The sequence below is a fragment of the Clytia hemisphaerica genome, unplaced genomic scaffold (genome assembly GCF_902728285.1).
Source record: "Clytia hemisphaerica strain Z4C2 unplaced genomic scaffold, Clytia hemisphaerica genome assembly, whole genome shotgun sequence".
In the NCBI taxonomy this organism is placed as follows: Eukaryota; Metazoa; Cnidaria; class Hydrozoa; order Leptothecata; family Clytiidae; genus Clytia; species Clytia hemisphaerica.
In genome coordinates this window covers 948,028-961,914 of record NW_027103968.1, presented here as the reverse complement: position 1 = coordinate 961,914, position 13,887 = coordinate 948,028, and the positions used below count along the sequence as shown (strand labels likewise).

The 13,887-nt window shown below is 37.6% G+C and overlaps 2 protein-coding genes and 1 long non-coding RNA gene across 4 annotated transcripts in view; 1 reads left to right on the top strand and 2 right to left on the bottom strand.

Annotated features, from left to right (window-relative positions):
- Window positions 1-5,157, bottom strand: part of LOC136810440 (ubiquitin-like domain-containing CTD phosphatase 1) — a 35,622-nt gene extending 30,465 nt beyond the window's left edge. Inside the window, exon 1 of one of the 2 annotated variants that reach the window (XM_067067003.1) lies at window positions 5,069-5,157. The gene's annotated coding sequence lies outside the window, so the exon portion shown is untranslated. The remainder of the gene's footprint in view (window positions 1-5,068) is intronic. The other variant, XM_067067002.1, reaches the window with a different exon arrangement.
- LOC136810522 (uncharacterized) lies at window positions 2,119-3,517 on the top strand. Its single transcript, XR_010847120.1, has 2 exons — window positions 2,119-2,759; window positions 2,976-3,517. It is a non-coding gene; the product is annotated as an uncharacterized lncRNA (long non-coding RNA).
- Window positions 5,158-5,913: 756 nt separating the features above from the next.
- On the bottom strand, window positions 5,914-6,366 carry LOC136810548 (otolin-1-like). The gene has a single exon (XM_067067112.1). The coding sequence runs from the start codon at window positions 6,364-6,366 to the stop codon at window positions 5,914-5,916; it is 453 nt and encodes a 150-aa protein (XP_066923213.1).
- Window positions 6,367-13,887: the final 7,521 nt, after the last annotated feature.

Below are 13,887 nucleotides of genomic sequence, written 5' to 3'. Positions count from 1 at the left end.
GATGAACGAGTATTTGACTGATGGTTATCATTTTTTTACAGAACATAGTAAAACTATTCAGGAACTTGGACCTTTTTTACAGAATTTCAAAAAATCTGTTAGTTCTGGAGATATATTGAAAAGTTTAGACATGGGTAGTTCGCGTTCGTTTTTTGCCTTCCCAAACCAAACCGACGGTACATAATGCATAAAACATAATGCATATTGCATAATGCATAATATTTGAAAAAATGTCAATTTCAGAGGCTATAACAAGGATAATTTAAAAGATAATACTTTCAACAAAACAAATATACCATTTTCTACCAGAAAATAAAGGTTAGAAAGCTGTAAATTTGAATTTTGGATGATGAAGAAGATTCATGATCGACTGAAAATGCTTGTTGCCATTTTGAGTTTCATAGTTGTTTTTTACATAACATAGTATAGTGTAGAAAAAACACAAAAATATCTCCTCCGTATTTTACTTTTCTATAGCAAGATCTTTATTCTGGGTTTTCTCAGAGATCTTTTCGAACAATTGCTAATAAATTTCAACCGGTTTTCCCTCTTACAAATCTTTTGTAAGCTAAGATAAGCCAATATCCAGCTAGATCAGCTGGCTAGATCAAAGAAAATATACTTCAAATCTTTTTACAGTCGAATGTTTATGTGTTTACCTTTTTACCTTTTTTTTGAGAAAGAAGAAGGGGAAAAACCTTTCTGATCTGTTGCATCTTCTTATTATTTATGCTTAGGAACACCCTTTCTTGTTATGATTCGAATGTTTTCTCTTTCGTTCGGATTCAAAAAGTAAATATCATGTCTGGGGAAATCCCTCTGATTGGAATGTTTACTTAAGAAACTCTTCTATAGTATAAAGAGGATTTCGCGGTTTTAGCCTCTACAAAGGAGAGTTTTAGAAAATATAAAATAGTTCTGTAAATTACGCAATACTATTATACATTATGCATTATCAGTTAGTCACACTAGGAAATCTAGCTTTCAGAAAAAACAACATCAGTTGACTGATTATGTTTTATGCATTTTGTACCCGTCGCAAACCAAACGCACGTGGAATGTGTATCAGTTTCAAGGGCAGGGGCAAATTTTTGATAAGGCGACAATCAAAAATATGTTCCATTCGGGTCCTAAAACATCTTCAAATCCAGTCGGTCAGTCGGTCAGTAGTAAATGTTGTCGGATTTTTAAAGATCTAGTAAATCCCAATGAATCAAGTCGGCAATCATTATGCCGCCATCTTTAATTTGCCAAACTAAATGTGCACGCGCATGTATTAACCTTTAAAGCTGCCCTTATTTTCGGCCCTGAGGGTATTGGCCCTACCGTATTGCTGAATTTTGACATGAAAATTTCAATAAGGGTACATGAAAAAACTTGAACGAGACTCAATGTGGGTTTAAGTAAACAAAAAATAATGATTCAAAGACATGCTCCGTTCGCCCGTGCCTGCCATTATGGGAAAGATCCGAACCTGCGAACAGCGCCCAAAATAACCTGACGATTTTACCGACTTTCCAAAGCGGAAATAAACAGTCAGTCGAACGACCGACCCGAACACAACACATATTTTTTATTGCAGCCTAATTTTCTGGTCTCAGGGGGAAAAATCACTGACGACTGAAAAATGGCCAATTTTGTTACTTTTTCTGGTTTTGAGCAGCCTTTCTAGGTGGGTAAACAAAGTTTAAGGGCAGGATTTCAATGGTATAATTTTTCCGGGGGGAGCCCATGACATGCTCTCTGAAAACTCTAAAACTGAACCAAACGGCAACGGGCGTGGGGATACCATAATGATTGACCATCATATCCAGTTAGGAACATTTGGCGAGTTCCTGTACGCGGCCGCAATCAAAAAAATCATAACCACTCTCATAAAAAAATTGTGTTTGTGTCTTTTTTTACCGTTTGTTGCCTAGATATAGCAAACATAGTAAGTATAAGCAGACTGTGCCTTTAATTGGCTGTAAAAAAATTATGCGTCGGTAGAAATTTCTTCAACTTTCAACAATGATAGAACAGACCTATTTAAAAAAATTAACCAGCGCATTTTTCATCTTTATACTTCTTCATCTTCCATGAAGCTCTCAAAGTCAAATAAGAATTAAGCCCATAAGATATTCTTATAATTGTGAAATGTCATTCGCGCTTTCGCTACGGTGGAGTGCATGACGTAACTCGCGCAGCAACAAACTCGCCTTCTGTTGGCTGGTCATATTGGGCGTTTTGGCGTTACCACCCTCGAAGCCAGCGGGCACCTTCGTCATTCCGCAACTCTGTCCACCATTTTAAATGAGTTAACAATAGATCTAAAAGACGACCCTGCCGGTGCACCCGACAGTCGGGTGCTGTTGTCGGGTGCTTGAAGTTAGAAATTTTAACACCCGACAGTCGGGTGCACTTTGTCGGGTGCTATATCTTTGACGCTCTTAACAGCACCCGACATATAACGGGTGGGTGGCGATTTCCGAAGGGCGGAAAAACGGGTTCTTTTTACTACCGCCACCCCGCCCGTAGTGGGCGCGCGGCGTTTTTGACGAAATTACTCTTTCGTCAAACCAATCTCTTTAGTTAAAAAATGTGATTTCTGATTCTCGGGTTTTGATGTTCTTGGGAGAAGTTCACGGATTAACGTTTTTTTTCTTCTTATTCATTCATGCGTGATGAGCGACTTGTAAAACAACGACACAACGATGAAGACAAATAGAGATGTTTCATCAATGAGTCACCAAATCAACGCAACCTTCACTAGTACTTAGGTAGGCAAAAATCCATTCTGGGTATTAAGTTTATCTAGGTAGGTTTTCCCTCTTCTACCTACCTGAAAATCGCGTGTGTCATTAAACTCTTAAATGACGTTCAATCTATCTGAGCTGATTGAGAAACTTCGTCAACTGGACGCTATATATCACCTGGGTTTTCATTTTGTACCGAAAAGCTACTTGTATGCCGAATTTTTTGTTCTATCTTTTTAGCGTACACCCACTATTCTTATACAACCATTGCATACATACGTACGGTACATACAAACTGTTTGGATGGCTGGGGACAACGTGTGTGTTGCTCAAAAGAAGAAAATTGGACAACAACCTTTTTATAATATAGACCATGTTCTAGACGTCACGGTTCCGTATCGTTCCAAAACGAAACGGTTCTGAAACAAGTGTGAATAACGCCAAAATTTGAAAAAAAGAAAATGAGAAGACGTTACAAAGCAAAGCAGATCGGAACGGTTTCGCTCCACTATTTTCATCGGAACAGAACTGCTCCGTTTTCTTGCTCCGAAACACTCCGAAACCAATATGAACACTATCGTGGAAACACTCACGGAAACCATACCGGAATGATACGAGACCGTAACGTCTGAACATAATCTTACAGACAATCTTTGAAATACATACAATTAAAAATATGTAAAATAATAAATTATATATAAGGCCATTTGATCATCAATGCATTCCCTCTGTTTTCTTTCTGAAGGAGATAGAAAGTAGAAAGATTTATTAATAGACTACCACCCTTCACGATTTTGAATCTCTTGTCCATCCACAGCTTTAATATCCATTGCACATTATGTCTGAGATTATAAGCCTGATAAAATATTTTTAAAAGTATCCATAGAGTAACTAATTTAAAAAAAACCATTCCTCTCTCCGGAATTACGCATCTCCACAGGCCATTTAGAACGCCATGGACATTACGTCATTTTGAAACTAAATATCAGATGAGATCGAGCTATTTATATCATGATATTAAAGGTAATTAACGTCTTACCTGGATAAACCAGTACGTCCGTGTGTTTTGTCATCATCAGAATGTCTAAAAAACGAAGAAAAGAAGAGAAAAAAACGAGTGGGTGGGATGTCATGCCTCAAACCTAAACACGGAGAAATAGATTGACCATCGAGTGCAGGCTGGAATTTAAGAATATCGAAACATTGATATGATCAAAGTAGAGAATCAAAAGAAAGACACGGCAATTTTTTTGCGACTAAAATGTAAATATCAAATTAAAAGTGATCACCTGTATCGCTATTTGATTCATTTTCTCTTATTTGCGACTCTAAATAAAAAGAATGATATCGAGATTAAGTTGAAATGAGAGAGGTAAAGGTTAATGTCAGGTATGGCGTTTCAATCGTATCGATCAGTAGTTAGTAACGTAAAAAAAACCTAGGTTACACGGGACGAAGTTGCGCCCAAACTCGTACCCAGAGCCACTTGCATATCGCACTTTTTAATTTTACTTATGGACGCGATACAATCGTTCCACGGATAAAAGAGCGCTATATCAGAATGATAAATTAAAAAAGCAAACTAAGGGACTGGGTTCGAGTTTGGGTGATAATTGCCCTTATTATTACGCCGAAGCTTATTTTTCTCTACCTCAGAATTTTCGTCACTTTCCTGCCCCCGAAACTTTTTTCACCTTCACCGATTAGGACTCGAAGATCTCTATTAAACCCATCGCTGATCCAATTTACACGCCGGCCCTTTTCCGCCGGTGACGAGAAATAGTGCTTTATAAGGGCCGATGATGTTCATATCATTTGACTGACGCCCCACGGCATCGGAAAAGATGGCGGGAAATAGTAAAGGGCGTAAATCCGCCAAATGCCCATCAGGCGGTGTCGGGTGTTGATTGTCGGGTGTTCTCACTAAGTTAGGAATTTTTAGCACCCGACTGTCGGGTGCACTATTTGTCGGGTGTTTTCGCAAATTTAGAAATTCCAGCACCCGACAAAACACCCGACAGCACCCGACTGTCGGGTGCACCGGCAGGGTCGTTCTAAAAGGGCGCCCTCATCAAGAAAGATCATTTGCTTTGGTCTCCGGCTTTGGGAAGTAGTAATGTTTTCGATTGTTTTCGATGGAAAATGGTAAGAAACTTAAGTTTAAAAGTGTCATTTAAGTTTTTGCTGGCTGATAGAATGGCAGGATCCTGGATGGTTTCCCTAACTGATATCCATGATGGAGACGGGGTTCACTAGCTACCGGTACATAGAACGAATATACAAAACTAGCAGACTTATGATCAAGAGCATTGAGAATAAATAAAAATACATACCTTTTAACTGGGAAGATTTAGGAAGAATGAAGAATGGAGGCTGCTTTAGACCAACTACCTGACTGACTTCTTGTAAAATTACATGAAACAAATAGCCAGCGTATCAAGGAAATTACCCTTATGGAGTATATTCTTCATACTTTACAGAGTTAAGTGAAACGCGTTTATCCCCCTAGTGCCTTTTAGTGAGATTCGAAATTCTTCAAGATACTGCTCCACATTTGAGTTCAATGGAGAAGCACAAGGCATGGTAAAATGGCGGGAAAAGTCCACAGGCCAAAAGTGATTAGGGGGCACTCGATTTTGAAAACGACCGTCAATTTTTCGAAATTTTTTGCCATTTTCAGGGCAAAATTTTTTGAAATTTCTCAAATTTTACCTCAAAATTTGGTATTTTCTCAAATTTTACCTCAAAATTTGGTATTTTCTCAAATTTTACACCCTTACAGTGCACTTTTTCCCACTTGCTCACAAATCAACCCTTACTTACTTACAGTGCACTTTCCAAAATCCAAAAAACTTACCCTTAAGGGCCGCACGTCCGGTAGGTCACTTACCTGGAGTGCCCCCCCCCCCGGGATCAGCCTGATCTATGAAGTTAGATACCTTACAAAATTCGACCTTTCAATTGGATGACGAATTGATCCTTCAATTTGATGGTCGGCTTGTCAATTTGACAGTCGGCTTGTCAATTTGACAAATCGACCCTTCAATTTGATGGTCGGCTCTTCAATTTGACGCTAGTCCCAGTCCCTCTTTCAAAGAGATTTAGTCTGTAAAATGGGCCAGTTCTCCATGTATCTTGCATATTAGATTAAGGAGATAATGCTTTTTATGTATTTTTCTTATTCCCCATAGTCCCTCTTTCCCCATATTCCCTCTCTCCCCATATTTTTCTTATTCCCCATAGTCCCTCTTTCCCCATATTCCCTCTCTCCCCATATTCCCTTCTCCCCATATTCCCTCTCTCCCCATATTCCCTTTCTCCCCATATTCCCATATTCCCGTATTCCCATATTCCCTTTCTCCCCATATTCCCTCTCTTCCCATATTCCCTCTATCCCCATATTCCATTTCTCCCCATATTCCCTCTCTTCCCATATTCCCTCTCTCCCCATATTCCCGTATTCCCTTTCTACCCATATTCCCATATTCCCGTATTCCCTTTCTCCCCAAATTCCCTCTCCCAAAATTCCCATATTCCCTCTTCCCATATTCCCTCTCTGCCCATATTTCAATACTCCCATATTCCCCATATTCCCATACTCCCATATTCCGAATACTCCCATATTCCCCATATTCCCATATTCCCTGTCTCTTCATATTCCCGTATTCCCTGTCTCCCCATATTCCCTGTCTCCCCATATTCCCATATTCCCGTATTCCCTTTCTCCCCACATTCCCTGTCTCCCCATATTCCCGTATTCCCATATTATGGAAATTAAACAGTGTCCACGAGATCTCTGCGACCAATTCTATTTTTAGAATTTTTTCCACTCGGTGAATGAAAACTTTACTCAAACCTCTCCTTAATACGAGCAAATGTGTTGGCACGGTGAAAATTTCCTAAATTACTCTACCTTAATAGTACTAATTTTCGCGCATCAAGAAAAAAAGATTTTCGTGCAGCAGCCAATTGTCTTATAGACTAGCAAGCGTCTGGTTTTCCTGAGACACAAAACGCGGGAAATGTGCTTATAAAGTGATGCGCGCGGCTTTAAGAAAAACGCCACGGGAATGAGAGGTTTCTGCATTCAGCGAACGTAGTGTGCGTGTTCCAGCGGGGCTGCAGCGAAATACAACGGCTAGTTACTAGTCTAATTGTCTTCGGATTATCGGTATTAATTTTCGCGCCCAAAGGCCTCTCTTTTCTATGCATATAAACAAAAATAAAGAACTTTTTAAAGATAAATGCCACTTTCTTTTAAAATGTGGTATTAATTTTCTTGCACTTCCTGACTGTGCATAATTTAGGTATCAAATTTTGCGCATTTTTGGGCCTCTGCGCACAAATTGGTACGCGCTAAAATTAGTACCAATAAGGTATTACCAGTAAACAGGCCTTAAAAAGAACCATTGTACGCATTAATGCCTTTTCTGTGGTCACAAAAAGTTTCTTAAGTGCCGAAAAATGATTTTAATACAGAGCTAATAGATTGTCGACCAGAATAAAGTTAAAATATTCCAACTTTTTTTCATATCTATGCCATTATTGACAATTATGTCATAAATGATGACACTTAAATGCAGTCAAAATTGAATATTTTTTCCATATTAGAACCCCCTAAATCTGAAATTAAATTCTCAATCGATACATTTTAATAGAGATTAGACCTTGTGTTTTGGCTACAATGTAGTTATTTTTACCATGGAGTCTTTTCTAGCTTTTGTATTTAGCCTTATCTTGACACGATTGCATTGTAATTTTTAATGCTTGATATAAAGCCTGGTAATAAAAACATATTATGGCTCATTTTAGGCTTTCAATGAAACAACTATCTTCGAAGTAAGTTGAATCCATTAAAAAGTGATACTGCGAGCATTTTCCAAGATGGTTTTTCTTACGAACAATGTCACGACAGTGCTTAAAAATCGATAAAAGGTTCCATTTTCGTTCAATTTTTCATCCATTTTTGCAAGTTAGAAATAAAATGAGCATAAAACTACTTTGAAAAAGTAATTTTAATAATATTTTTGTTTCAATGTAACAATTAAATACCAAATAACTGAAAACCAAAGTTGAAATTATGAACTCTTTTGTCTACAAAAGTACAACTCGCTCTACATATTGTACTTTTTAAGGCTTGGGTTAAGTAATTTTTAAGGCTTATTTTGAATTTTTTGTAAAAAAAAAAAAAAATTAAAGGTTTGCAAATGTCTTTCTGATTTTAAGAGTACTTTATTCGGGTTAACTTTCGCAAGATAAACCTTTGCGAATTTCGCGAATTTTACCCTTTCGGGAAAGTTTGTCTCGCGAAAAATCTAAAATCATTCATTCGCGAAAGTTTATCTCGCGAAATTATTTGATTTTTCCTATTCGCGAAAGTTTATCCAGTAAAATTGGGACTTTTTTTCGCGATCTTTAGTTGTAGTTTTTCATCTTGTACGTTAAGGCTTGCTTACTCGTACTCGAACTTCCGTAACTCGAATGATTTTCTTGGTCCCTTCTTGGAGTATTTCCTCTAGAACTCGATTTTTCTGATATTGTGATTAAAATTTTAATCCTATTCTCCCGATTCGGGGAAGCAATGCTGGTTCCTTGAAGGAATTAAATAATAACATTAAACAAAAAATTGATATTAATACATGTTTTTTTTTATAAGCAAGTGTATGCCCCTTGGTCAGGCTCGTGTATGCTTAAGTTCCCAAAGCATCCAGGCATAGTTTATGCTTATCATATGCTTATGAATCATGCTTACGATTCACCTCGAGCCAAGTTTTTAATGAAATTTCAGAAATTTTGTAAAAATTTGTTCAGATTTTGGGAGCAGTGGAATGTCTTATTTTTTACTTGACCTCTACCAAACCTTTTTTAAACAGATGAAAATGACTACTTGAAAAATAATTTTAGGCTGACTTATATGCTCATGTTATGCTTAGGAATTCAGCAAATCTGAGCCTTCATATGCTTATAAGCGTTATGCTTATAAAAAAAACAACATGTAGTGAACAAACAGTAATTGATGATTTTTTCCTCAGTTAATAAATTGTTGATGATAAAATATATGTTTTTGGCCTTCTTCTTATCGTACAAAAAGTAGATATTTTATCAAATATTTCATTTCCATCAACTCATTCCATGAATTAGAGAAAAAAAATTGCGAAAATTTCAAATTCTCTACCCAACTCGAACTCTCCATAACTATATAACGATTTTCGATTCCTCTTGGATTGGGTGTTCGAGTTATGGAGAATCTACTGTCTTCGCCCCTTCTGTTAAACGCCCCCTCGAATAAACGCGCCCCTTTTTGAAAAAAAAAATTCAATAAATGCCCCATCGAAGGGGGCGTTTATTCGAAACAAGGCTGATTTGAGCTCTGATTCGAGGGAGATGGGGTGTTAGACTGTATTTTTTGAAAGCAATTTTAACACTTATGCATAACACGAGTAATATCAGCTGGTAATATTGTCTATTCCCTTAATAAGGGATTAAAGGGAAAATGGGAATATGAGGAGAAAGGGAGTATAGGAATATGGGGAGAAAGGGAATACGGGAATATGGGAATACGGGAATATGGGAATATGGGGAGAAAGGGAATATGGGAATACGGAAATATGGGGAGAAAGGGAATACGGGAATATGGGAATATGGGGAGACAGGGAATATGGGGAGAAAGGGAATATGAGAATACGGTAATATGGGGAGACAGGAAATATGGGGAGAAAGGGAATACGGAAAAATGAGAATTTGGGGAGAGGGAATATGGGGAGAGAGGGAATATGGGTAGAGAGGGAATATGGGAATAAAGGGAATATGGGGATAGAGGGAATATGGGAAGAGAGGGAATATGGGAAGAAAGGGAATACGGGAATATGGGAATATGGGGAGAAAGGGAATATGGGAATACGGGAATATGGGGAGAAAGGGAATATGGGGAGAAAGGGAATATGGGGAGAGAGGGAACATGGGGAAAGAGGGAATATGGGGAGAGAGGGAATATGGGGAAAGAGGGACTATGGGGAATAAGAAAAATACATAAAAAGCATTATCTCCTTAATCTAATAGGCAAGATACATGGAGAACTAGCCCATTTTACAGACTAAATCTCTTTGAAAGAGGGACTGGGACTAGCGTCAAATTGAAGAGTCGATTTGTCAAATTGAAGGGTCGATTTGTCAAATTGAAGGGTCGAATTGACAACTTGAAGGTTCGATTTGACAAATTGAAGGGTCGAATTGACAAATTGAAGGTTCGATTTGACAAATTGAAGGGTCGATTTGTCAAATTGAAGGGTCGATTTATCAAATTGAAGGGTCGAATTTTGTAAGGTATCTAACTTCATAGTTGTGGCGCCTTTAACAATCTACGAAGTTGCTGTTTCGAGGGTGAATATATTATTCAATAGAAAATGTCCCTGAAGATAAGGAAGGCTGGGTCTCCCTAAGCCCGGGGGGGCACTCGTATGATCTGGCCTGCATCATGTGCTGCGCTTAAGGGTGGGGTTTTTCAGCATCCCAAAATGCACTGTAGTGTAAGGGTGTGTTTTTGTGAAATTGCAAAACAAATTCAAAATAATTGATAAAAAGAATGATAATTACAGCTGACAAGGATAAATTTCTCTGTTTTTCTTTGAAACAGAAAATTTCCCAACCTTCTTCTGTCACGCAGATTTACAGCTGAGAAATATAGTGCACTATACCCGGGGGGAGGGGGGGGTACTACCCTTGTCGACCGACGGGGGTGCTCCGCTGAGGTTCGAAAAAAGTGACCCTGAAAATGGGACTGAAATTCCAAAATGTTCTCAAATTTTCTACTTTTTCCCCAAATTTTCCAAAAATAGGCACCCTACGAGGGACTGATTTTTCTATTTTGGTGGTTTTGCGACCCTCACAGGAAAAAATTTTCGATTTCCAAGGTTGGAAATTTCAAGTTTTCTTAGTTGGAAAAAAGATAAAATCCAATGGAAAATCATACCTGAAAATGTGGGACATCTTCCAAGGTTGAAAATTTTGCATTTTCCATGGCTTGGAATTTTCGTAAATCCAGGTTGAAAAAAGCCAAAATCCAAATTTAACAAGGTTGGAATTTTCGTAAATCCAGGTTGAAAAAAGCCAAAATCCAAATTTAACAAGGTTGGAATTTTCGTAAATCCAGGTTGAAAAAAGCCAAAATCCAAATTTAACAAGGTTGGAATTTTTTAAAATTCAGTTGGAAAAAAAGCCAAAATCCAAGCTTAAACAAGGTTGGAATTTTCGAAAATCGGGGTTGAAAAAGCCAAAATCCAAATTTAACAAGGTTGGAATTTTTATAAATTCAGGTTGAAAAAAGCCAAAATCCAAGCTTAAACAAGGTTGGAATTTTCGAAAATCGGGGTTGAAAAAGCCAAAATCCAAATTTAACAAGGTTGGAATTTTTATAAATTCAGGTTGAAAAAAGCCAAAATCCAAATTTAACAAGGTTGGAATTTTCGTAAATCCAGGTTGAAAAAAGCCAAAATCCAAATTTAACAAGGTTGGAATTTTTTAAAATTCACGTTGAAAAAAGCCAAAATCCAAATTTAACAGGTTGGGATTTTCGTAAATCCAGCCAGGTTGAAAAAAGCCAAAATCCAAATTTAACAAGGTTGGGATTTTCGTAAATCCAGGTTGAAAAAGCCAAAATCCAAATTTAACAAGGTTGGAATTTTTTAAAATTCACGTTGAAAAAAGCCAAAATCCAAAAAGTGATGGCAGAGATGTGGAAAAGAGATCTTAAACAAGGTTTTTGTTTTTGTGAACAGTCACTCGCTAGCCTAGGCTCGATGGCTCCCGGTCAATCTCTTGTTTTTGTTCGCAAAGATACGTGGTTGATCTTAGATCACTCACACAGCTCAGCAGGGCGCTATTTGAAACTATGACACAAGTACCCTATGTGCTTCACTGTGCGAACTCACTGCGATTGACCGAGGCCGCTCTGAAGAGACGCCTCACCTGACGGAAACTTACAGCTTGACTGCTCACATTATAGCCTATTATTATATACCCGTAGGCAAAAACAGCCATTGAATAATTCCTGATATACCACGGTATTATACCACAGTAGAATTTTTTTTTCAAACCTTTTTTCGAAACTTGATTTTTTGTCACTTTTATTTTGTTGCTATTAAAGAGAGACAATAAAAGAGTTCAATTGTGAATTTCGTGAACAATTGAATGACTTTAAATCATTAAAATTAAAAGCAATTAAAAAGACAAAAACATTCGAATGTTCGATTTGTGTAAGAGTTTTGTGTGAATCTCTCTACAAATAGAAACTTATAACTTGTTTTCGTCTTTGGGCATATAATAAAACATATATTCAATAGGTTTACGTTGGTTATTGGATTTATTAACCCTCGGTGATGAATATTCAACTCGGCTTCGCCTCGTTGAATATTACATCACCTCGGGTTAATAAATCTCAATACAACCAACTTTTACCCATTGAATATCTGCTTAATATCTAGGTTAGCTATATATCAAAACAGTTTTGAGCGAAAAATCGCTTGTGGTTTTCCCAAGGACATGCGCAGAAAATGGTTAGAAAAACGTAATTTCCACATGGATTTTTAACGTTTTCCAAACTGTTTGGAAAAACACAAATTTCCAACCCAAAAAGTCTAGTTTTCCAATCGAAAGAGTTTCAATTTCACAAAAATGTTTTTTCCACATGGATTTTTAACGTTTTCCAAACTGTTTGGAGAAACACAAATTTCCAACCCAAAAAGTCTAGTTTTCCAATCGAAAGAGTTTCAATTTCACAAAAATGTAATTTCCACATGGATTTTAACGTTTTCCAAACTGTTTGGAGAAACACAAATTTCAAACCCAAAAAGTCTAGTTTTCCAAGAAAGGGTCTCAATCTTAGAAAAATGTAATTTCCACATGGATTTTTAACGATTTCCAAACTGTTTGGGAGAAACACAAATTTCCGACCCAAAAAGTCTACAACTTGAGGTATCAAATTTACTAAAATATGTATTTTCACATCGATTTTTGACCTTTTTTTTCAATTCCCAAACTGTTTGGAAAATAAAAAAATTCCCACCCAAAAAGTCATGTTTTTCAACCAGCCTTGGAAAATTGTCATTTCTACATGGTTTTTTTTCACTTGATTTTTCAAAAACCTATGGGTAATTTACTTTTTCCAAATCAGCTTAAGGTAATCGCTCAAATTTCCAACCTTCAATTATAAAACCAAAATTTCCAACCCAAAAATATTGACTTTCCAACCTTGGAAATCGCCCCCCCCCAGGGGCACTATAAGGGTTGGGCAAATCAAGAGAAAAGGCACTGAAAGCTAAAAGGGTACCTTTTCAGCCATATTGAACTGCACTGTAAGGGTACGACTTTGAAAAGCACAAGGATATTGTTGGTTCGGTGCAAACCTCTCGACAAGGATTTGGAAATGCAACCTTCAAACCTTTCTCATGCATGAGCCGGAAGAAACAAGGAAAGCAGGAAGGAGATTGTCGGAACCGCAAAGAAGGATGAAGAAAGAAAGAGGTATCACCAGCTAGTTCAGTGATCACAGCAAGGTCAATGTACGGCTTGGGAAGATCAAGTAGTGAAGAGGGAGATCAAGAAGTGGAGTCACTTATGGAAATGACCAGCAAGTCGATATCAGTTCTTGATCAAGTCCACCTTTGAGATGATGCCATCCCCATCTCTTCAAATGGAAAATTGCCTCATCAGACAATCGTGCATGTGAAGAGAAAGGATCATTGTTTCACATCCTATCAAATTGTCCGCTGGGTTTTTAATCGATACACCTGGCGTCACAACCAGTTCTGAAAGTTATTGCTGATGCTGTTAGAGTGAAGATTAGGGAGATAAAAGATAGCAAGAAACCAAAGGTCAAAGATGTACCTTTCCATAGGGAAGGAAAACTATTCAAAGCGTCTCGAGAAAAGACGATCAACGATCCTGATTGAGATGGGTTATGCACAATAGTGGCTAATCTTTCAGGCGAAGAGTACAATCTCCCAGTCGAGACTACAAAAAGACACGAAGATAAGAAAGCGCTCAAGTATTTTGAACTGACAGTTTGCTGGGAAGCAGGTATGGAAGTGGCAAGGATACGAAAAGAGGATCGCTACGATCAATTGATGAACGATTGCAATGACCAAGGTTGGACTGTC